The sequence below is a fragment of the Dunckerocampus dactyliophorus genome, chromosome 11 (assembly GCF_027744805.1).
Source record: "Dunckerocampus dactyliophorus isolate RoL2022-P2 chromosome 11, RoL_Ddac_1.1, whole genome shotgun sequence".
NCBI classification, from domain to species: domain Eukaryota; kingdom Metazoa; phylum Chordata; class Actinopteri; order Syngnathiformes; family Syngnathidae; genus Dunckerocampus; species Dunckerocampus dactyliophorus.
The window spans coordinates 21,441,617-21,466,178 of record NC_072829.1 but is presented as its reverse complement, the minus strand read 5'-3'; the positions used below and the strand labels follow the sequence as shown (position 1 = coordinate 21,466,178).

The 24,562-nt window shown below is 41.4% G+C and overlaps 2 protein-coding genes across 7 annotated transcripts in view; one reads left to right on the top strand and one right to left on the bottom strand.

The window, feature by feature from the left end:
* adam19b (ADAM metallopeptidase domain 19b) overlaps window positions 1-24,562 on the bottom strand; it is a 44,632-nt gene that overhangs the window by 14,845 nt on the left and 5,225 nt on the right. The window contains exons 4-8 of one of the 3 annotated variants that reach the window (XM_054791667.1): window positions 20,121-20,199; window positions 19,091-19,167; window positions 18,105-18,285; window positions 17,952-18,017; window positions 16,705-16,776 (exon numbers count right to left, since the gene is read on the bottom strand). In XM_054791667.1, coding sequence (XP_054647642.1) covers window positions 16,705-16,776; window positions 17,952-18,017; window positions 18,105-18,285; window positions 19,091-19,167; window positions 20,121-20,199 — 475 coding nt within the window. The remainder of the gene's footprint in view (window positions 1-16,704; window positions 16,777-17,951; window positions 18,018-18,104; window positions 18,286-19,090; window positions 19,168-20,120; window positions 20,200-24,562) is intronic. The other 2 variants (XM_054791668.1, XM_054791669.1) reach the window with 2 other exon arrangements.
* Window positions 1,191-16,311, top strand: LOC129189707 (N-acetylglucosamine-1-phosphotransferase subunits alpha/beta-like). Of its 4 annotated transcripts, XM_054791664.1 has the most exons (20): window positions 1,191-1,405; window positions 3,800-3,888; window positions 6,155-6,274; window positions 7,534-7,736; window positions 8,001-8,065; window positions 8,268-8,402; window positions 8,996-9,175; window positions 9,369-9,578; window positions 9,700-9,870; window positions 10,136-10,259; window positions 10,342-10,622; window positions 10,682-10,881; window positions 10,956-11,175; window positions 11,255-11,344; window positions 11,468-11,541; window positions 11,612-11,710; window positions 11,788-11,955; window positions 14,223-14,310; window positions 15,670-15,764; window positions 15,971-16,311. In XM_054791664.1, exons 1-19 carry the CDS (start codon window positions 1,274-1,276, stop codon window positions 15,757-15,759), a joined length of 2,739 nt encoding a protein of 912 aa, XP_054647639.1. In that variant the 5' UTR covers window positions 1,191-1,273; the 3' UTR covers window positions 15,760-15,764; window positions 15,971-16,311. The 4 variants fall into 4 exon arrangements, with proteins under 4 accessions (XP_054647639.1, XP_054647637.1, XP_054647640.1 ...); XM_054791662.1 differs by having other exon boundaries at window positions 15,670-16,311; XM_054791665.1 differs by adding an exon at window positions 7,245-7,310 and having other exon boundaries at window positions 1,191-3,888; window positions 15,670-16,311.

Below are 24,562 nucleotides of genomic sequence, written 5' to 3'. Positions count from 1 at the left end.
GGGGCATGCTGGAGCCTATCCCAGCTGACTTCGGGTGGCAGGCGGGGTACACCCTGGACTGGTCGCCAGCCAATGGCAGGGCACATATAGACAAACAACCATTCACACTCACATTCATACCTATGGACAATTTAGAGTCGCCAATTAACCTAACATGCATGTTTTTGGAATGTGGGAGGAAACCGGAGAACCCGGAGAAAACCCACGCACGCACGCGCGGGGAGAACATGCAAACTCCACACGGAGATGCCCAAGGGAGAATCAAACCCAGATCTTCCCGATCTGCAGACTGTTAAGTGTGTTGGCCAACAATCCCACAATCATAATAAATAATAATCATATATAATAATCAGTATAATAATAAATAATAATTACAAATAAACATAACAGAACAGGATCAAGACATAACAATGACAAATGAAATACAACAGAACATAGTTGGATAATGGGTGAGTATGACTGAAGTATTCCAGTTAGCATTCTGTCCAACTTGCGTGGCACAAAATTCCTTAAAAATTAAAAAGGTATTGTTTTTTAAGTAGAGGTTTGGACATCGTCTAACACAAGCACCATTTCAAAAGTACCAATGTGGCACCGGTATCAGATAATATGCAAGATATACCCAACCCTACAAATGAATGTGACAACCCACATTCAACTTGGCGTGTCTGTTCAACTTGAAAGCTGTAATTTTACTCAGATTTCAGTCTGCAGGAAGCATTCGTTGTGTAGCTTTTCCTGGTACAGAGAAATTCACGATATCACAGGCCTTGCAATTGAACATTTATCCATTTTTCACCAAACCATTATGACTTTGGCCACCCTAGTGGTTAGCATATTGACCCCACAGGTCAGCACATTGAGGGTTGAAATGGACTTTTCATGTTGTCTTTGTGCTTGTGTGGGTATTCCTCCCACATCCAAAAAAACATGCATGTTCTGCTAATTGGAGGCCTTAAATTGTCCATAGGTGTGAATACAGTATGTGTTTGAACAATTATTGTAAGTCTACATGTGCCCTGCAATTGGCTGGCATACATAAGTCCGCTGGGAAAGCCCCAGCTCACCTGAGCTCACCCTAATAAGTAAGAAAGAAAATGGATGGAAGGATGGCATTGTGAGCTTACAAGCAAAACCGGTTACAGGTATGTTTTTACAGCTGATAAAGATGTCATTTAATCACGCCTACTATTTCAGATGCGCGTTCCCTCTTCGATCCCACGTTCAATCTTGCTGTGACTGTGTGAAAAGAATACAGGAAAGAGACAGAGCCATGGCGATCATCAGTTTGGTGCTCAGGCAGCTTCTGAGGCAGGCTTGCACCTGTCGGTGTCATCAACACACAGCGCTCATCTACTGTGGGGCCCTCGTCCTTTTCGTGGTGTCCATCCACCAAATAGGAGAGGTGAGTTTACAGCTGAAAACGTCTTAATGATCAACTACTTGATCATGTGACATGTTTTTCCAACCTGCAACGGTCTTTACGAGAATCTTCTATTCTATGTATATTTTGAAATTGTTAGTCTTAGGTGAAATCAGTGTTTCCTCTCATTTTCCCTGTATGAGTCTAAGAGCAGACACACAAACGACCTGAGCATTCCTTGGACCACTGTGAGCGCCATCAGATGTGCACACTTTTAGCACGACACCTGTCCAAAACCTGAGAACTTGAAGTAGTCCAACTTCCATTCTGTGGTATTTTGTACATGAGTCACAATGTAGCTCTCTTTTTTGTCCACCTCAGTCATAACAAGCCATGGAATTATCTCATCCAATTCATTAACTGAATCTTGCAGGAGAAACCTACTGGATCTTTTCATTTTCCATGTCTTTTCTTGTTTACCATTTATTTTGTTAATTATGCATACTTTTATTTCGTTATTTCCTTTCTGTTTTTGCAGCAGCCTTCGTTCGGGAAATGTACTTGAAAGTGATGCCATATTTGCTGTATATGTTTACCTTTGTCTAAATAAAAAATTTAAATAACAAAAAATCTCAACCGAACAAACAACCACATTTCGGTTCCTCCGGCATCACTCGTGCAAACTCGGCATGACGCTTCCGGTATCCTGTAAAATAAAAGCATGCGAGTACCACATGCACAATTAAGCCGCACATTCAGTCCACACTTTTCACTCAGAAAAGTGGCTTACTACTTTGTCATTGCAGCATGTTTTTCAGAGCAGCCCTTTCTCATTCAAAAAAGAAAAAATCTCACTCAGACTCCCTTCGTTCTGCCACAATACAGGGTTAGCAAGCATACATATATACTGTATATATCTACATCACTTTTAGCTTTTTCATCAAGTGCTGGTGTAACTTTCTGGCTAAAGTGAGCACATGATTGTATTTCGTAGCGAGGCTCAATAACTTTAATCATATGCAGTCATGGAAAAATGATTAGACCACCCTTGTTACTTCATTTTATTGATCCATTTTAATGCCTGGTACAACTAAAGGTACATTTGTTTGGACAAATATAACCATGATAACAAATATAGCTCGTAAGAGTTTATTTAAAAGCTGATATCCAGCAACTTCCATGGTTTTCTTGATAATAACCAAAATCACTTAAGTTCTTACATGAATAGCTATAGCATTGTACTGCCAAAAAACGTAACTCTTATGAGCTGTTTTTGTTGTTATTGTTATATTTGTCCAAACAGAGGTACCTTTAGTTGTATCAGGCATTAAAATGAACGTGGTCTATTCATTTTTCCATGACTGTACTTAAAGCCAGTGCTCTCAACAACTGAATATGGACGTCATCTCGTGGCTATAAAAACTCCCAATACCGTGTGTTACTGCTTTGGCCCGACCAATTATCGATGTTTGCACTAAACTGGTTTTCTTTCTTGTAGATGTAACATTCACTGCCAGATGATGCCACTTTAAGTGGGCTTAACATGTTAGACGTGTTTCCTGCAGCATACCCGATATCCGTGGAAATGTCGACACACAACTTCGGATTCATCCACTTGTTTTGTCCACCCGTAATTTTAACAGGGTAAGCCAAAGTGTTCCCAAACAGGAGACCGTAGTGAGATGGGAGAGTCTTCCAGCTCAGGATTCTCGCTTGTATTTGCCATGATGCCATTTGTCACGCCGGCGAGCTACTAGGGTTCTTCCCCCTCAGTCAGTGGCGTACGACCCTCAGAGGCGTCCGTGCGGAAACTCGCCCAGGACTTTAATTCCGCGTGAAGCGCTTAGATCACCCCGGTAATACATTTAATGAGAAAAATAGCGTAAAATATAACCGAAACGGTACGCAAGCGGACCGAAACGAACATGCAGAACCGAAACGGTTCAATACATCCATGTTTACACCCCTAATATATATGCACATACAGTATATATACATATATACAGTGTTGTGAAACAGTGTTTTCCCCCATTCCTGATTTCTTATTGTTTGCATGCTTGTCACCCTGAAATGTTTCAGATCATCAAACAAATTTAAAAAATTAGTCAATGACAAAACAACTGAACACAAAATGCAGTTTTAAAATATTTTTATTATTAATGGAGGAAAAAAATCCAAGTCACATCACTGTATATAATGGGTGCAATATAAGATCCACAAATGGATGCATTTATTGTTTTCATAGGGGCTCAGAAGCTCTTCAAGGGGGGCTTGGCTCCCATTAGTTCAAGCAAGTATGTCACCAGTGTGTTCGCTACTGTGATGAGTTCACTGCAAGGGTCACTTTGTATGGAATCACATGGACAATGTAAAGTCATTAAAAAGAGGAGTCTTAAACTTGTGGTAATGTAGTACTAATCACTCTGATGCACACAGACAGTGGAAAAGCAGAGTCTGGACCAATCTCGCCACATGTTATTGCACATGGTCAACAACACTAAGGACTGCAAATCATTCCACAGCAGGTAAGTAAGGCTCACCTACTGCAAAACAGCTTCACTGTGCTCATCTCCTTGGGTGGCATCCAGAGGCAAAATAACAAAAGAAAAAGATAATGATAAACATTTGACATTATGAATTTCTCTGTACCAGGAGCAAGCCACATATAGGATGCACTCTGCAGAGTGACATCTGAGTGAAAGACAGCTCTCATACAATACATGCCTTAACATACATGGTTGAAGTCTTCCACATGTATCTTTTTGTTCCTGACATAGCTTGCGAAATAGTTGGTTCTTTGTCTGACATCCACCTGTTCTGTGAAAGGTATAAATGCCCACTGCAAGTCAGAATCTCTGTCATTCACCCCTTGTCATCCATCTGTCATCCATCCACCCAAAAAGAGCAACGTGACCTGCTTGAATGACTATCGCCCTATAGCACTCACTCCTATTGTTATGAAGTGCTTTGAAAGAATAGTCATGACCCACATCAAAAAGAGCATCCCGGCAACTGTGGACCCGCTACAGTTTGCATATCGCCAGAACCGGTCCACGGATGATGCAGTCAACACTGCCATCCACACAGCCCTTTCTCACCTACAGGGCCAGGACACATATGTCAGAATGCTATTTATAGACTATAGCTCTGCTTTTAATACAGTCAGCCCCCACAAACTCACAAAGAAGCTCCTCACACTTGGCCTGTCTCCCTCCCTCTGTAACTGGGTGTTAACTTTCTAACAGGCAGGCCCCAGTCAGTCAGAGTCCACAATCGCACATCCAGCTCAAGAATTGTGATCACTGGGACCCCACAGGGGTGTGTGCTGAGTCCACTCCTCGACACGCTCTTCACCTACGATTGCGTGGCCTCCCAGAACAACACCAGCATCATTAAATTTGCGGATGACACTACAGTCATCGGACTGATCACTGGTGGTGTTGAAACGTCATACAGAAGAGAGGTGGCGGACCTCATAGCTTGGTGTCGTGATAACAATCTCCTTCTCAATACAGATAAGACTAAAGAGATGATCATCGACCCAAGAACAAGGGAAAAGGAGCTGCATAGACCCCTGTTTATTGATGAGACTGAGGTGGAGAGGGTGAAAACCTTCAAGTTCCTTGGCACACACATCAGCGAGGACCTCACCTGGTCTCACAACACCCAACAAATTATGAAGAAGTCCCAAAGGAGACTGTACTTCCTGAGAAGACTGAGGAAATTTGGCATGTCCACCACAATCCTGAGTTGCTTCTACAGATGCACTATCGAAAGTGTCCTTACCGCCTCCATCACTGTTTGGTACGGTAACTGTACAACACGTGATAGGAAGGCACTCCAGCGGGTGATCAAGACCTCACAGAACATTGTTGGGGCAGCCCTCCCCTCACTGCAAGACATTTATAAATCTAGAGTCCTATGCAGAACACACAACCTCATCAAGGACAGCACACATCCACAACACTCATTATTCACACTCCTACCGTCAGGCAGACGCTACAGGAGTTTGAAGTCCAGGACCACAAGGCTGGCGAACAGCTTTTACCCACAGGCCATCAGGCTTCTCAAAGAAGCACTCGCACACGCCGCACGCAACACACGCACACAGTCATAGCACTTTTATTTATTTATTTATTTGTATTATTTATTTGTATTAATGTCTCTTCTGTTGTTGTTGCTTAATTTATTGGGATTTATGTTTCTTATGCTCTTATTCTTTTCTTGTGTTTTCTTTCTTTTCTTGGGAGAATGAACAGAATAAGAATTTCATTGCATGGTATTACTGCTGTTTTACTATGCATATGACAATAAAACTCTTGAATCTTGAATTGCTGTCTTATGTAATGACCCGAGCTCAATAATTAAGTCCGTAGTCTGTCCCTTCATTGCGTTGCGTGTCCATCCTCATTAGAGGATGGGGGTACGCTGGAGCCTATCCCAACTGGCTTCGGGCGAGAGGTGACTTCGGTGTGCCCGCAAGGCATATATAGACAAACATTCACTCACATTCATACCAATTTAGAGTCGCCAATTAACCTAACATGCATGTACTAGTAACCGAACATGCAAATTCCACACAGAGATGCCCGAGATTCGAACCCAGGTCTTCCCAATCTCCTGACTGTGTGGCCAACGTGCTAACTACTAGGCCACCGGGCGGCCCGTCCATTGGCATATTATCAAACATGTCTATATCTTTATACAAAATGATGTTTACAAGGCGGCATTATGCGTTAAAAAAAATACAGTCCGACTTGTGGAAGCTGCTAAAGTGCTTTTCTCTTGCAGAAACTGTACGCCCATGCCCATCGATCTGGTGTACACGTGGGTGAACGGTACAGACGAGACCCTGCTCAGGAACCTTTTGGTGGCCAAACAGCAGCTGGAGGAGGAAGAAAAAGCTACGAGGTGGGTGGAGGCAATCCAGCCATAGACTGATTGCTTCGAATGAACTGCAACAAATACCTGGTGTTCAATCATGGAATTACACCTCTCAGACAGCGGATGGGGATGAGCGGATGGAGCAAGGTTTTCAACAACCCGAAAATCCAGTGGAATCTTTGATAGTGCCATTAATTCATTCTAGAAGGTCCGACTCTAACCGAAACAAAGATTAACTGAATAATGTAAATTCAATTAATCCATTCCAGAAAGCCAACAATTTTAACTCAAAACACATTTTTATAGCTTAGCATGCACAAAACAATTATAAGTAAATAAATAGATATAAATGTTGAATGAAAGAGATAAATGAACATTTAAGGTTACTTTTCCATCTACGCCCATACTACCTCTATCCTTGTTCACAGCTGGGTTACTTCCCGTATTGATTATTGCAACTCCCCTCGTCAGCCTCCCTCACAAATGTCTCCATAAGCTTCAAATGGTCCAGAATTCAGCCGCCCGCGTCATCACCAGAGCCCCTTCTTTTCATCACATCACCCCCATCCTGCAGCACCTCCATTGGCTACCCGTCACATCTAGAATTGAATTCTAAATCCTTCTGTATACATTCAAGGTCATCCACAAGCTCACCCTCCCCACCTCTCTGATCTCCTCAACACTGCCACCTCCTCTAGCTTCGTGCACCTCACCGTCCCACCTGTTCGCCTCAGCACCATGGGTTGCAGTTTCAGCCGCTCTGCTCCCAAATTTTGGAACTCTCTTCCCCTTTTCAAATCCATACTTAAAACCTACTTATTTTATGTGTGCATTGCTTTTAACTGTGTGTGTGTACAGTGTCTGTCATAAAAATGCATTATTATTATTATTATTATTATTATTATTATTATTATTATTATTATTATTATTATTATAATTATTATTACTTTTACAGTACCTTCATTGAAGACGTGATTCTTGACATGCTTGAAAACAGGAAGGTGGTGGTGGTTGAGCTCGCTGCCACATCGTTTCTTTGGAAAGAGTCACGTCTTCAATGAAGGTACAAGTAACCCGAAATGTTAATGTATCCCTTTCTTTTGTCTTTTATATGCATTTAAAATTGTTTCATGTATGTAAAACGATAATTGCAAGGCGATAAAAATATGCTTTGTGTGAACTTTTTCGAGCGTCAACTGCTGATCACATGATTTGTGATGAAAAAAATACATGAAGAACCCAGCTGGACAGTTTTAACATTTTATGTCTTCCCGATTTGTTTCCAGAAAGACGCCACAATGCCCACTGTCGAACTGCATTTCATCACCCATGCTGGCAATTGATCCCGCCCTGCCGGCCAGTTTCAACACCAGCGAGTTGTACTTCATCTCACCCTCCCTCTCGGCCGCAAAGGCGCTACTGAAGCTCACCAAACCATCCCAAACATCTGAATCCGTCTCCGTGGTTATCTTCCATTCACAGATTGACGGTGAAGCTCTGAACTGAAAGTTTCAAATTGCAACTGCATATATTAGGTTTTAAAGTAATTATATACAAAATTGTAGCCAAAGTCACCTTTGTATTATAGGCATCACTATAATCAGTGCCAGCGCCAATGTTATTGTCAAAAAATGTTCTCAAGAGTTCTATTTTTATAAATTCACACAACTCAATTTTTGTCTTTTTGGCTTGTCAAAAACAAAATGGTTCACTCCATCCAGGAATGAATGAATCACATTGCATTGTCTTTCAGCTGAAAAGGCATTGACAGACACGCTCAGCAAAAACAAGACATTCTCGATTAACAAGTGTTACTTGGTGAGTTATGTTTTATGATTTCTTTTCAATTCTCCTGCGAATGGCTGGCAACCAGTCCAGGGTGTACCCCGCCTGTCGCCCGAAGTCAGCTGGGATAGGCTCCAGCATGCCCCCGCGACCCTAATGAGGATAAGCGGCATAGAAAATGGATGGATGGATGGATGGATGGATGATCTCATCATCTTTCGGTTATGTTTTCCAGACCACAGACAAAGATGCTCCGGATGTAATCCAAATGCAGACTGTGGCCTACCTGACTGGATTCTTCGGCTCCTTCACGACATCAGAGGTGCTGCGAGCCAAATTACCTGTTGCCATCACCAACAAGATCACTGGGGTAAAGCTCCTTGTCGAGTTAGCTTGCTGTGTGATGATAATTCTTGTATATTAGAACTTATATTCAAAAAATGGAAAAACTTCCATTTTGAGCTGAACTCAAAGATCTAAGACTATTTCTATGTACACAAAAGACCAATATTGTTCACAAATCTGTCTATAATATACATCTGTCTATGTTTGTGAGCATCCGTAATCCATCTGGAGCTGTTTCTTATCAAGCCACCAAAAACGTAAACCATATGGTACCATAGGTTCTGATGGCCGTTTTTTTTTATCTTTAGCCCTGCACATATTTGAACATCACAATTTCAAAATGATACTTCTTACCACACTGGCCCAAATATAAGATTTTGGTGGTATCAAACAACTTTGCCCTAAGCAAGTCACAGGTTTTCATCCTGCCACTCACAGAGACCGCAATGACCCGCTCAAAACAAGGGGTTCAAAAGTTAGTTATGATGACAGGTATGATGACAATTTTAAGAAAACGGGAACCAAACAACTACCAATTGTAAGAAGGGATGTTTTATTTGGGCCATTTAATCAAATAAAAACCATGGCTTCACTTATATTTGTATATGTGTTCCCCAGTTGGAGTTGTACAGAGATGCCCGCATCGCTCTGCTGCACTTCAGAAGTTCACAAGACTTGACTGATCTCCTCCAGGAGGCAAAAAAGGCAGAAAAAAGCAGTAACACAATGATGCTGAATGGGAAGCAGCTGGTCATCAGACCTGTGTACTTATTCTGGGACCTGAGTGCCATCATCAAGGTTCTACACCACTCCAAACTACAACCGCAATAATAAACATATTGTTAAATTACTATTCACCTCTCTGACAGTGTCTGTGTAAAAGGCGATTTTCCCTAACAAAGTGTCTTCTGAATGTGTGTGTGTGTGTGTTTCAGTTTTGAAATGAAGTTGTGCATATTATAATGTCGATTTTTCCCTGTTTTGTTCTTAGTTTGTGCAGATGCAACCTGTCCCTACAAAAAAGGAGACCAGAGATTTTCTTACAGCCAATCGCTTCGAGGACAACGATGCACTACGGCATTCTCTGCGCTCTGTGGAGAAATTTGCTCCCTGGGTGCGACACATCTTCGTCGTCACTAACGGACAGATTCCTTTCTGGCTCAACCTGAGCAATCCCCGTGTTTCAGTTGTCACACATAAGGTAAAATCTGAGCCTCTTGCACAGAGGAGGAGCAATCTTTATGGGCAGCCCTTCTCATAAGTGCTGGAACTGAAAATGTTCTGGAAGAATTTGTGCAACTGGTATCTCTTCTGAATTGCAGGAAATCTTTCTGAACCACAGCCACCTTCCCACCTTCAGCTCCCGCGCTATTGAGAGCCACCTCCACCGCATTCCGGGAATTTCCCAGAAGTTCATTTATCTCAACGATGACATTATGCTTGGCAAAGACATCTGGTTGGACGACTTCTACACCCCATCAAATGTGCAGAAAGTAATCAGAAAAGATCATGATAACCCCATGAAAAAGTGCTTTGTCATTGGCGTGGTATGCTGAAAGATTCAGCTTTTGTACTACTGAAACAGCTTGGGAACATACCATACCATGCGTATCATAGATCTCAAAAAGCAGTTTCCTCCAGGGTACATGCGTAGATAATACTGTATCTTGACGGACATCAATTGACTCACAGATTACATTACTTCCAACAGAACATGTGACAGATCACTGACACAATTTTTTTACTACTTCTCTGCAGATTTATGTCACCACGCCTGTTCTCCCTTGTGCCCGCAACTGCCCAGGGACCTTGATTGAGAACGGACGCTGTGATTCCCAGTGCAACAATGCTGCCTGTGATTGGGATGGGGGAGACTGCAAGTGTAAATAGATTAACAATTACATTGTATTTTTGTATAATTTACTGTTGAATATGTTTTTATTACTTTTATTTGATTGGTATAGCCATAACTCAGAGGTCAAGACGCAGTGTTGGTCCTTGGGGGGCCTCTACTACTTTTGGTGGTGAGCTTCCTCAAGCTGGCAAGTCTGACGCCACCAACCACAACCAAACGCTGTCACCAAAACCACCAATCTTGTTCTTGAATGAGAATGAGGACAAAGGCGGTCCCAAAGGGAAAGTGTCCGATGCTGATGCAGCTCCCCTGTGGAAGAAGTTTCAACAATTTGTCCCTTCTCACAAAAGCTTCCTGCCCTGGGAGAAGTACTTTCAAGATCTACTTGAGGTAATTACGACGTACATGTGTACTGTACCTTGCGTTATATAATCACTTTGTATTATCAGGAAGATGACCATCTACAAAAAGCGCTATTGTTTGAGACCAATGGTGCTGCCATTGGCCGAAAGCTGCTGAGCAGTTTCAGCGAATCGCTGCGCTTCGTCGACAGGCTGTACAACCGCAAGTTCGGTATCATGACCCGAAAATCTCCTGCACACACACCACATATGTTTGACAAGTCTATCATGCAAGAGGTGCAAGACACGTGAGTGCTGACAAGTTGTGATGAAGGCCAACAAAGGGCTGAGTCCTGAGGCTGCCTTGCTCTTCATATTTCAGATTCCCAGAAGAATTTCACAGGACCTCGAGCCATAATTTGCGTCACTCGAATGACATGCAGATTTCCTTTTCCTACTTTTACTTCCTGATGAGCGTTAAGCACAAGGTCAACATCTCAGATGCGTTTGACACGGCTGACAAAGATCACTCTGGTATTCTGTGCGATAGTGAGATTCAAGATCTAGGCACAAGAATCCAAAAGCAGCCAATCAAACCTACGGTGGGTGTGGCTTAGAAACTTGGATCAAGGATGATTTAAGTTGATTGTAAGATAAATTTCTTTTTGTGTTTCCTTCTAGGACTTGGAAGATTTGAAGAAGCAGTTGATCACCTGCTGTACAACACTTCCATCGGAAGTCACTGGCATTACTCAGATAAAACCCAGTCAGGTGACGGACCATAACCAAAGAATTAAGTCTAAGCCAAACAATCAAGCTTAATGTTTGCGGATTTTTCAAGTGACCATTTTTTTTAAGTTTTGGATGACAGTTCTATGGTTTCCTCATCTACAGCCTCTGATCACAAAAGACGTAGTCTTGAACTGCAAACCTATCACTGATCGCATTGGCAAACACCCGAAGTACAAGTGAGACATCCACTAATAACGTGTTGAAGCAAATCTCCATGCTGCTGCTAAGAATTCACCTGTCCTGCAGATCTCAGGTCATGGGGCAGCAGGACACACATTACAAGTATATTACCAACAACGTAGACAGTGCCAGTCATCAGTTTAAAGATGTTCTGACCCATCCCAAGTGAGAAGAACCCTTGCAAGTCTGAAAAGCAATTTCATTGAGCACTGTTCAGATATCTTCTGTTCTTGCTCCCAAAGAAAGTTCATCTGCATCAATGATGGAATAGATCACACTGAAAACAAATCCAAGGAAGTAAAGGCAAAGCTGGCGAAATTTTACCAAGACATGTTCCCACAGCCTTCTACATTTGAGCTGCCCATAAACAAATCCAACAGGTTTTTGTACAGAGACGAGCTTTGGGAATGGTAAGAACCATGACGACGGCATCACTTTTATCACAGAAGCAACAAATAGAGTTGATAGAGTTGAGGTGGAATTTTTTAAATGTTAAAATTACAAATGCTAAGTTCTGCAGGCGTTGCCATGATGTGTAATGCTTGCCATGTCTGAAAAAGCTTCTTCTTTGTCCTGTCATTCCTAGTGTTCTATTTGTGCTTCTTAACTGTAGCTTGTATGTTCAAGATGCGAATAATAGTCCAGTGGTGGGAGCATTTTGTACCTGGGCCTTCAGTGGGGACTTAAGCAACTCAATCCACCTTTTAATTGGGGATGAACACTATTATTACTTAAGTAAGAAACCCAGTTAACGCTTAATCTGTAATGTACGGTGCAGTTGGATCCAGACGGCGAGGTGGATTTAGGTGCTGTTGGTGTCTTTACTAGATTGTCAGACAGTAATGGAAATAGGTAAGGTATCAAAAAGTAGAAACAAAAGGCAAAGAACACAGCCTGAAAAATATAGTATACCCAAAATACACTCAGAACAAACACACAATGCTCACAGAACTCACAACAAACCATGGAAGGGCATACAAGGAGCAGCACAACCAAGTAGCAGGAATAGTGTACTGGAACACCTGTACCTAATATGGACTGGAGGTCTTCTACTTGCATATATACTTATTTGTCCATATAATTCACACAGAATGATGAACATCGCAGTGTCTGTCTCCTTTTTTCATGTTGAAAAGGGCCAAATAAGCACTGCACAGTTTATGTGATGCACTGGTAACTGAGTGTTAGGGAATAGACATCAGACCAATCGGAGGTCAGACAAATGATGACGTGACTGCGTGGTCACTGTGTCACACAAAATGTATTGATTAGAAAAAATAGATGAATAGAAATCCTTAAGGTAACATGTCCATCCATCCATCTTCTATACCGCTTATCCTCACCAGGGTCGCGGGTAGGCTGGCGCCGATCCCAGCTGACTTCGGCGAGAGGCGGGGTACAAGCAGGACAGGTCGCAAGCCAGCAGGGCACATACAGACAAGCAATCATTCACACATTCATACATATGGATAATTAAGAGTCGCCAATTAACCTAACATGCATGTTTTTGGAATGTGGGAGGAAACCGGAGTGCCAGGAGAAAACCCACGCACGCACGGGGGAGAACATGCACATTTCTCCAATCTCCTGACTGTGTGGCCAACATGCTAACCACTAGGCCACCGTGCGGCTCAAGGTAACACGTATCGTGGGCATTATGACATGTTTCTGATTATGAATCAGTGTCACTGAATTTTGATGAAAAAAACGGAGAAATAACACGCAAATACGCAGTATTTGGGCGAGTGTTCACAAGTTCACATCGTGTGTCAAGGCAGAGGTCAACTCATTTGGATATAGTCTTCCTCGACTCAGTTTTAGCAAAATTGTGTGCAGACTACGCTGGTTTGTTTTGGATGCAGCCAGATGCGTTCAAATGCACAATGAGGTGTTTCACTTCGGAAATAACCGCTGTAACGTAAGTTACACCATTTTGTTTAATTTACTTCATCAAAATGGTGATGCGCAAATGAGCCGAAATTGACATCAGATCGTGTTTTATACACAACAGACACAAAGAAGAGAATGCACGCAAACCGAGGCAAAATTGTGGAGGAAAATTTCAATGTTAACCGAAAAACACGTTAACTGAGGTTGCACTGTTTTCGACACTGTTTCCCCTGTTTATTCAATGTGTTTGCAGTATAGCTTTATTTGATTATAGCTGCAAGTCACTGTGGTCTGTACGTCATGCCCCTTGAAGTGACGGCGCCCTCCCTGGTCTCTGGTTTCAAGAGACTTAAAACAGTAGTGGGCCGTCAGGGCCAGCATTTTCCCAGAAGTTCATGGTATTTTCTCCTGGCCTATCGGAAGCACTGTCACTGTTCCATGAAACTGTGTTAATTTATTCCCAACATTCTATTATATTCATTTTGTATAGCGAGTCTTTTGTTATTTATCATTTGTACAGTTGTGACATGATCGTGGTGTTATAAAGAAGTGGATTGAGTTGGTTAGGTCTCCACTGAAGGACCAGGTACCAAATTCACAGCCCACCAAGTTTTAAAATGTTAATTTACTGCAGTTCCCTCAGTAACTTGGATTCAATTCCTACTCCAATGGTAACCAAATAAATTAATGGCTATAGTAGCCTTGCTGCGGCATGCCTCTGTAATAGCCTAGTCACCCCGTATTCTGGGAACCTCTTACCTAAACAAACACCCTGCACGTTTCACAGGCAAGCCTATCAACAGAAGTTGAGGTTCTACAGATTCTGTGCCATTGTGGTCCTCGTCATCGTGATTTTCAAGTTCCTCTTCAGAAAGGTCTGAAATCCAGAAGTTTACTGACACATTTATTAGGGGTGTAACGGTATACTAAAATGTCATTTCGGTTCGGTTCAGTTTCTTGAAGTGCTCAGTTCGGTTCATTTTTGACAAAAAATTTGGTACAAAAAAGGCAGAAAAAAATGACTTACAATGCTTTTTTACATTAAAAACATGCAAACATATATATTTTTTAAATAAATAAAAGCGACCCGTTTAGGTGATATTTCAAATAAATTTGACTGTGTTGTAAGTGAAATAGCAGACACGTGTGATAGCTCGTTGACGACATCACTTTTCGCTTTTTCATAAAGTGCTGGCATAACCTTCTGGTTAAAGTGACGACGTGATGGTATTTCGAAGCGAGGCTCAAGAACTTCAATCATAGGCAGTCATGGAAAAAATTTATCCGTTTTAATGCCTGGTACAACTAAAGGTACATTTGTTTGGACTAATATAATGATGATAACAAATATAGTTCATAAGAGTTTATTTTACAGTAAGAGCTGATATCTAGCAACTTCCATGGTTTTATGGATAATAACCAAAATCACTTAAATAGCTATAGCGTTGTACTGCCAAACAATTGAAGTCTTGAGCTATTGAGCTATTTTAGTTGTCATTGTTATATTTGTCCAAACAGAGGTACCTTTAGTTGTATCAGGCATTAAAATGAACGTGGTCTATTCATTTTTTCCATGACTGTACTTAAAGCCAGCGCTCTCAACAACTGAATATGGATGTAATCTCGTGGCTATAAAAACTCCAATATCATGTGTTACTGCTTTGGCCCGGTCAGAGCTGCTTGCTTCAGGTTGTTTATATGCTGAAGTTATCGATGTTTGCACTACGCTGGTTTTCTTTATTGTAGATGTAACATTCACTGCCGGATGATGCCGCTTTAAGTGCGCTAACATGTTAGACAAGTTTCCTATCTGTGGAACAATGTCGACACACAACTTCGGATTCATCCACTTGCCTTTGTCCATCCGTAATTTTAACAGGGAAGCCAAAGTGTTCCCAAACAGGAGACCGTAGTGAGATGGAAGGGTCGTCCAGCTCAGGCTTCTTGCTTGCATTTGCCATGATGCCATTTATCACGCCTGCGAGCTACTAGGGTTCTTCCCCCTCAGTCAGTGGTGCCCGACACTCAGAGGCCCAAGACTTTTGTTCTGTGAAGCTCTTACATCACTCTAGTAATAAATTTAATGAGAAAAATAGCATAAAATCAAACCGAAACGTTGCACAAGTGGACCGAACTGAACGCTCAGACCCGAAACAGTTCAATACATCCATGTGAACCGTTGCACCCTTAAAGTTTATGGATAATCCCTCACTGTGCCACCTTTTTCCCTGCAGATGACTCCCTTGATAGGAAGGCTGCTGCACAGACAAAAGGAGTCAAAACTTGAACATGTTAACACGCAAGGTTTATACTGCTCGATGTAAAAAAAGTATGTTGTATTTATTTATACACACATTTGTTGACAGAAGTAAGACTATTACATACAAGTCAACCCTCAGGTTCATACGAAACTCCCGTATTTTGCCTTTATTTCCTGGCACACTACCGTTGTTGTCACGTTCGTCAGTGGTCTGTCTTCGTGCTCTATGTCGCTCTAGTTCCTGCCTTCTCCTGGCCTGTGTTTTTCCCTTGCAGTCACACCTTGAGCGGGCTGGAGGCGGGGACGCTGGGCACACCTGTAACTGATTACTCGCCATCCATTTAAGATGACTGCTTACAGCTGGACGCTGCTGGTTCTTTGGTTCTGACAACCGCCGCCTGCCCCAACGTGGACTCCTACCACGCTACCAGTCTTCTCCTAGCTTCTACTTTTAGCCAGGCTAGCCCAGCTGTTACCCAGCTACCCAGCCAGCTCCTTCTATTGTGTTTTTGGACTATTTCATGGTGACTCCTAGTTCTGCCTTTTCTGCACCATCGCTTTCTGTTATTCTGATTGGAATTTTGCCTGCACACTTGCATTAAAGTGTTGAACTGCATCTAAAGCTCCCTGCCTCTGCTTCTGGGGTCCCAACCCCCTCTCCACTCGTCACAGTTGTAATAGTTTCCCATATTTAAAATTTCATGAAAAAAAAACATCCTCTCCGTACTGCCGGCCCATCAAAGCTTCCTGTCTGCACTGCAACACTCGGCAGAACACATCCTGTAGCCAGTAAAGTCAGGCCTTCAAAATAAAAGCACGCCGCACACCAGTAAAATTACACAGCCTTGTGGAAAGACAAGAAGTTTTCTAAAGAAATGCCCTTATTTTCAACTGCAAATGTTTACAGGTATGGACTATAAATCCATAACCTGACCTGGGTCTTCCCCGGTGGGATACAACAACCAGTGGTATTTGTGATGTTTACACTTTAGACAATATAAAATGTTACCTTGTCAACTAAATTGGCAGCTTCCAGTAATTTCAGTTTGGTCTTGTCTAGACTACTCCCATGTTTGTCGAACTGAAAGCCACAATAACCACATATATAGCAGTTAACAGCAAAAGACACACACACACACACACACACTTCACATTGAAAAAGAAACTCACAACTGTACAAACAACAGACAGGATGAGAATCAGTGCTTTATATTTTCCTCAGCTAACTAAACTGATTTAAGGACTAAAAATAGTGTTCTGTGTGTGCTGCTCACCAATCTACTTGACATCACTGGCAACTTCATTCACCTGCACTAATAAGATCCTATACAAGAGCTGTATCAAAAATGTTGTCTTTATAAAGAAAATAATGCTCAGTTTTATTGATACTGTTAGAAAGGTTTTAATTGCACAATGTGTTTAATATATCGGTTGTAGTTTGCAGTCATTTACAACTGCACACTTTCTTTTTTACCCTTATTTATTGTGAAATAAGAGGAAAACATTAAAACATTAGAACAGTTCTCACTGTGATGCATAAATAATAATAAATAAATATACTGTGTATCAGGTCCTGTATTGGACCTTATTGGAATATGCCTTAACCTTGACCTTAACTTTAGGACAATCTACACTGGAACCAGACCAAAGTCGAACGCCCCAAAAGTCAAAAAGTCAATCAAATCATGGGTGACCTCACGCTACACGTCAGTAAATCCTGTGAGACATCAGCTCAGCTAGAGGTAGCTAAAGCATTATCTCCACAAACATGCTTTGCTTTTTCTTGCATGTATTTTCTTGTATGACAAATTATTTCTGTTTCCATTAAACATGTTACCTATGCCCTAACTAGGAAAATATCCCATTTCTAAATAAGGAATCCTACTTTGGGGAAATTCACTTATCACTGCCTTGTCTGGAACAAACAGCAATAAACGAGGGATTACTGTATTTCTTCAGTATTATTTTTAATATGGAAGAATATCTCTCTGCACATTGTGAACATCTTTTTGTAAGCCAGTGTCATATTGAGCAAACTAAAGAGGAGTTGTGCCGCTGTGTGAATGTCCCACAGCATAGCTATGTAGTACAGAAAGGATTATTTTCATCCCTCCTATGAATATTCAATGTTAAGTTAATTAAAAATAAAAAAAGTTGACAACCACTGATGAAAGTGACTACAGTCCATAGATACCGTGTGTTTTGTTTGCTGAACTGCAAAATACTCAAACATGCACACATAGAAAGCATTCTCACCTCAGCCTTGTCTGCCACCAGCAACAGTTCCACATATTTCATATTCCGACTCACATCTCTTCTTTCCTTTAAATGACGGGTGTGATTGACATGTGCAGTATTTCTGGTGTTATATCGTTACTAGCAGTTACTATATTTATGTGCAACATTCACCCTTATCCTTTGTTGTGATGTCATCCCTTGGAGGAAGTTTTCCAGCTCTTTGTTTTGGTGCTGCAGGCAGTTACTTGGAGGTAGAGTGACACTCTTGGCTCGGAAAACAGCGTGCTGAGGCGTAGCCGCGGAAAGGGGCTCAATGAGGTAGCTGACGCTTGTGTTTAGAGAAATTATTCCCCTGAGGAAATAAACAAGGCATTGCTCAATGGTGTCATCCAAGGTGGCACATCGACGTCTGTTCTTTTCCATAAAATGCGTGACTGTCAGACTGGTGAAAAAAAATGATTTCCATGTCTCATCTATAGTTTTGTATCAACACTTTGATATTTGCTTTTATTTTACTTCATTTAAGCTCCATCCATTTTTTATACCGTTTTTCCTCAATCAGGCACCTGGAGTGGTCACCAGTCAATCACTAGGCTACGTTCACACTGCAGGGTATGATGCCCAATTGAGTTTTTTTGGTTAAAATTCCATCTTTTATGTGGTCGTTCATGTTGCAAAAAATGGTACTTGTAAACCTGTAAAACGAGAAGTGACTTGCGCTTCCTTGACGACTTACTTGACGAATTACTTGACGTGCCCGAGTTTGTGCTCTCCCTGGAGTGTTTGTGGCAATTTCAAAGATTTTGTACAACGGGAGGCAACATTTCCTTGACCAAATGATTCCATGTAGGAGATTAAGAAGGAAGAGGTCAACTCTTTTTGCCATGGCAGTTTGTGGAGCACTTGCTGCGACGCATGTTCCAAGGCACGCATGGGTGGATGTCGGAGCCAGGAGTGGTAGGACATTGACGTGAGCCGCTTCACTGAGACATTTTTGAAATCGTTTTCTGGTGACCAAGTAACTTTTGCCTATATAAGTGAGTACCTTTTATCCAAGTCTCCCACTGCAAAACATCTCTTTCCATGACGTATAGGTGGGATATATGCAACATCATCGTTCAAACAGATAGATGTTAGATATAGCAGGTGTTTCTCACCTGAGTCCTGCGCATGTGCTGACAGCGACGCTGGAACCTTCTACACCCAAAACCTCTCCATGGTACAAGCAGTGATTCTAGAATGCCAAAACAATCTGATATCAACATGCAGCTTGATCATGTATAATACGATCATTTGAATTCTTATTGACACATCACTGGAACACTTCCTGTGCCATATTTCCGTTCTATACACATTGATGAATTGCGTGTATGTTTATCCTCGGATTCCTCGGATGTCCCTGCTGCAGTTAAAGATCTTAAACTCATTCAATCCCAGCCATTTTTCAAAAGACAACCCTTTCAGTGCCGGTCATTTCAGACGATTTTGACTGATCTTTCAAGGCACACAGAAAATTGTGTTCTATGGTTATATAAACATGGAACATACCAAAAGAAAGATTAGACTCCCGTCTTTCATCAGTTTGTTTCTACTTTTTTCCGTTCTTAACTAATCAGCAACAGCAACAAAAGTCAGTAGAACAAAGCTAGGTTTTAGGAAAAGATCAGTTCCTGACTAAAAAAGGGAGCTTTTTGTGAAACGATACATGTGAAGCATAACTTTCACTTTGACAACTAAAACAACTTAAAACAACTGCACCAACATAAACAACTCAAAAAAGGGGTTGGTTTACATCAAATATAACACCATTACAATTTTCACATTTAGAACTGAGCTACATGTGTGCACACGTGTGCGTATGTGTTAACATTTCCCTACAATCTGCACGTTACACTCCTCCACGCACTCTCACTTCCTCCTTCCTGTCATTTGTGATTCTTCCATTGAACGATCCCTGCCGAGCAGTTATCAAATGAACTTCTGCCACCTTGTGGCCGTTTTTATAGCTTAGAAGTGCTCTGAAATGTTAATGCATTACTGTGAAGTTGCATCATCACCTCTTCTTGCCACTCGCACAAAAAAAAACCCATATACTGTAAATACATTTTGGTGCTCGGGCATTCGGGATTATAAAAACATAAATACGTCTTTGGCATTGAAAGAGTTAAAAGTGTCTCACACACTTACCATGTTGACTGGGGAGGAGGACCTGCGGCTTCCATCTGGAGTGTACCATATTTCTTGATATCCAGCGGTCAACAGCTGCCTGGAGATAGACGTTCGGATTGCATTAATAGCACAAAATCTCTCTATGCTTGTATTTATACTGTACCAGCAATAAGAGTAATAATAATAATGATACTACCACATACATATAAATAAACAAACATTGTTGGCTGCAGTTAATAAATGTTCTTTTGGACATTCCATAGAAAACAACACAATATTGTTTGTGATCTGATAACACACAGTATAAATACCGCAGTATGTATATAAAATGTTTATGATAAGACGTGTGCTACACTCAAACGCTTTCAGGGATTAGACAAGACAGAGCTGCTGTGACACCTACTGGCCCAATATTTACATTTTGTCCAGATGTTTCTTTTCCAGTTTTGCTCCCCACCTTACTGTTCATCCTTCCTGTTTTCATTCATAAACATTCCCTACTCAGCAGCTGTTTTTCGCAGTAAACCCCAGTTCTTACTCCTCTTGTCACAGCTCATATCCATCAAACCATCTGCAGCCATGACGTAATGAGAACAGACACCATAAAGTGATGCTTGTTTGACGACTTGAGCACATGTGGAACACATCCTTTGCGCTGCTCTGTCATTTTATTTGGCATTTTTTTCAACAGGAAATACAGTGGAACCTTGGGTAGAGTGCGTCCCGGTTAGCATGTTTTTCGGTTGTCGAAAATTTACGGAAGAAGTTTGCCTCGGTTTGAATACATTTTAAGGTTAGCACACAATATGGTGCACATCTTGTCATGTTATTAATACACTGCGTGAGTCCAACTGTGTTCTTCATGTTATTTATGAAAAACTGTCCTTGTTAGCAGCCCATTAGTTTGCTACTACATGGAAAAAAGAACCAGAAGTCAGCTCCAACCTACTGGAATGGATTAATGATGCTAACCAAGGTTCTACTGTCTATTTTTCCATCCGTTATCCATTCCTCACTGAGGTTATAAATACATCTACTTGGAGGTGTTCCAAATTACATTGGATCTTATGTAATTCATAATTGACTTTTTTTCCCTAAATGTTTAGTTTATCAGTGATTCACAGTTAAGGTTCTACTGTATAATGGATCTCAACTGGAGTCTTGATTGACGACCTGTCATGTCTGCTTTCACCCAAACCATTTGCTCTCGATCACATGTGTCAAACTCGTGCCATGAAGGGCCGAGACGCTGCAGGTTTTCTCTCCAACCAGTTTCTTCAGCAGGTGATTTAATTGATGAGCTCCTTCCCTCAAACTGAAGGTGTTGATCATTAATATCACCTGCTTTAGTGACTGGCTGGAAAGAAAACCTGCAGTGTCTCGGCCCTCCAGGGCACAAGTTTGACACGTGTCTTAAATGCTGACAAGTGGTGTGACGTGCACGATGACAGTAGGACAATGCAAGTTTGTGTGTGTGGCTTTAGAGGGGTCATTTTCTCTTGGAAAAACAGAAAAATTGCTTCAAGACACAAGATGGAAAAGAGGGGATTTTTTGGGGCTTTTTTCTCCCATGAGATGCAATAAAGGAGACGAGCTACTTGAAACAATGGCTGCCTGTCGATGCCATCTCTAAATAGACAGACAAAAAGCAGCCGTCTCATGCGTTAACAAATGATGTGGTCTGACTAGAAATGCGCACACACACACACACACACACACACCCACACATCCTGCAAGAGGAAGAAAGGAAGAAATGAAGCTGCAAAGCTGATGTCACCCCGTCCTAGAGCAACTTCTCAATGTGTTGCCGTTTGACCTTACAACCTATTTCACGCTTCTCTCCCATCCCCGAAAGATTCCCAGCATGCTGTCTGCCTCAAAGAGGCAGAATTACAGGCAAAATGTAACTGTGTTTTAGCCTGGCGCTGTTCTCATACTTACAAGATAGATGATCACACATGAGCAATTCCTCTCCTCTACTCTGCTATTACATTTACGATCCTATACTGCTCCTCTGGGATGGCAGAGTGTGCACCAGATTGCAGGCTGTTAAAGCTGACAACAAATGACATATAGACACAGCATGCTTTTAATAACATTATGTCATCAGTACTTGAAGCCAGGTTCATTTAATTAACATTTGGATTAAAACCGTGACAAACAATGTGTATTTCCCACAATTAAACATTATTATATGTTTCAACTGAGGCTTTGGGGACTGCAATGAAAATCATTTACTGCTGCAATAATTACGCCTGTAGAAATAAAGTTTATGATATCATCTGTTTCTACATAAGGAGGCAAAAGTGCACAGTAAAATGATCACATGAGCGTTGAAGTTAATGTGTTGGGCAATAAAATCAGCAGATAAACACACACAAATGATAGATTATTAGCGTTTTCTCATTTTTAGGTCAGTTTAAGCTTTCTTGAGGATATTCACATTTACCTCAAATGTATGCTCACTGCGAACGCGTCAATGCAAAATTCACACCATGGACGTATTTTGAGTTCAACTGAATTTGACTTTGTTGAAATGGTATCTGGGATGGACACAAGAACATGGAAATTACATTAATATTTAAAGTTTTTTAGAATTACTGTATTTAACTATTTTTAATCATTCATAGCCGATTATCTAAATGTATCGCCAGTTAGAAGAGCCCCCCTCCCTTCACGCAGAATAGGTTCAAGGGGGCACACTGTCAACAAATGCCCTTATGTGATCAACAGATTTGCTCTGACCGGGAAAAGTGTGAGATACACTTCCCCGATTATACAGAATTTATTTAACTTTGATGTTTTGTTGTTACGTTATGTAATTTGGAGCGGCCGGACCGGAGCAGGAGGGGATAGAGAAGAAGAGAGAGGAAAACAGAGGAGGGAGTGCGGGGACAACAGGGGGACAATAAAGAGAGAGACAAGCACAACAGCGACGACAATTGCAACAACAATAACAAAACAACAGAAACAAACCACGATGTTTGGCAGCTGAAGTGACACTGCTCATCTGTCCATGGTCGTGTAATAGTACAGCTGCTTCCTGCTTACTTGAGCACAGCGTGTTTCATTTTACACTAAAAATAGTTTATTGAACAATTTGTTTCCCATGTATTTGTATTACTCCAAAACATGCATGCATCTAAACTAAATTCTGGGTCAAGTGGAGAAGGGCTCCAAATTAAATTCTGCTTAGGGCCCCAAATTGTCCAGGGGTGGCCCTACCGACTGGAATGCTGTAGATCAGGGGTGCCCATTACATCCTGGTAATGTGGGTCTATCGCATTTGTCACCCACGTCATAAACGTCACTTGGTAAAGGTCATATGACATCAGTCAGCTGATATTAAGCTCCCCTCCTGATTTGCTGTTGCACCTCCACCGCAAAGATTCAGTGGTGAGCAGACGTTGTCTCATGCGACACACGGAAATGCAACTTTCATCTTTATTGTTCAGATTACGGATAAACAAACTGAGCGGTAAGATGCTCATATCTGTAACAAAAGTTAACCGTTCACTTGTAGCGACTAGTGATGTAGAAAAAAAGCTCAATTGTTTTATGGCTCTGCTCCAGGTCCTGAACTCCACTATAGAAATATGTTTTTGACACTTTTGTTTGTGAAACTATTATTTCATGATAATTGAAAATTTGCCTATTGCTGAAACCTTTTTAATATGTTTCCTTGACTTCGACCGCATTGTCTTTTCCATAATGATCATTTCTTGTATATCTGCAATGTTTGCTAGAGGAAATGCTAACTGAACGTAATACATAAACTGTGTGTACAGTGTAGTACAAGTTCAACTTTTGTCTCGTCCAACCATTTTCCCAATCGTCTTGGGGATCATCAAGATGTTTTCTGGCAAAATTGAGAAAAGCATTCATGTTGTTTAGTGGTTTTCATTTTGGAACTCTGCCATGCAGACCGTTTTTGCCCAGTTTCTTTCTTATGGCGGAGTCATGAACACTGACCTTAACTGAGGCAAGTGAGGCCTGCAGTTGTTTGGATGTTGTTGTGGGGTCTTTTGTGACCTCTTGTCTGAGTTGTCGCTGCATTCTTGGGGTAATTTTGGTTAGCTGGACATTCCTGGGAAGGTTCACCACTGTTCCATGTTTTCGCCAGTAGTGGATAATGGCGCTCACTTTGGTTCACTGGAGTCCCAAAGCTTTAGAAATGGCTTTATAACCTTTTCCAGACTGATCGAGTTCAATTAATCTCAGTTAAGTTATGTTTTCAGAGGGGGGCAATCACTTTTTCACACAGGGCCATGTAGGTTTGGATTTTTTTTCTCCCTTAATAATAAAACGTTTCATTTTAAAAACCACATTTTGTGTTCAGCTGTGATGTCATTTGGTTTGATGATCTGAAATATTTAAGTGTGACAAAGGGGGCAAAGACTTTTTCACACCACTGTGTAGACATGTTATATGTTTTAGAGTAAGAGGTAGATCATTGTGAC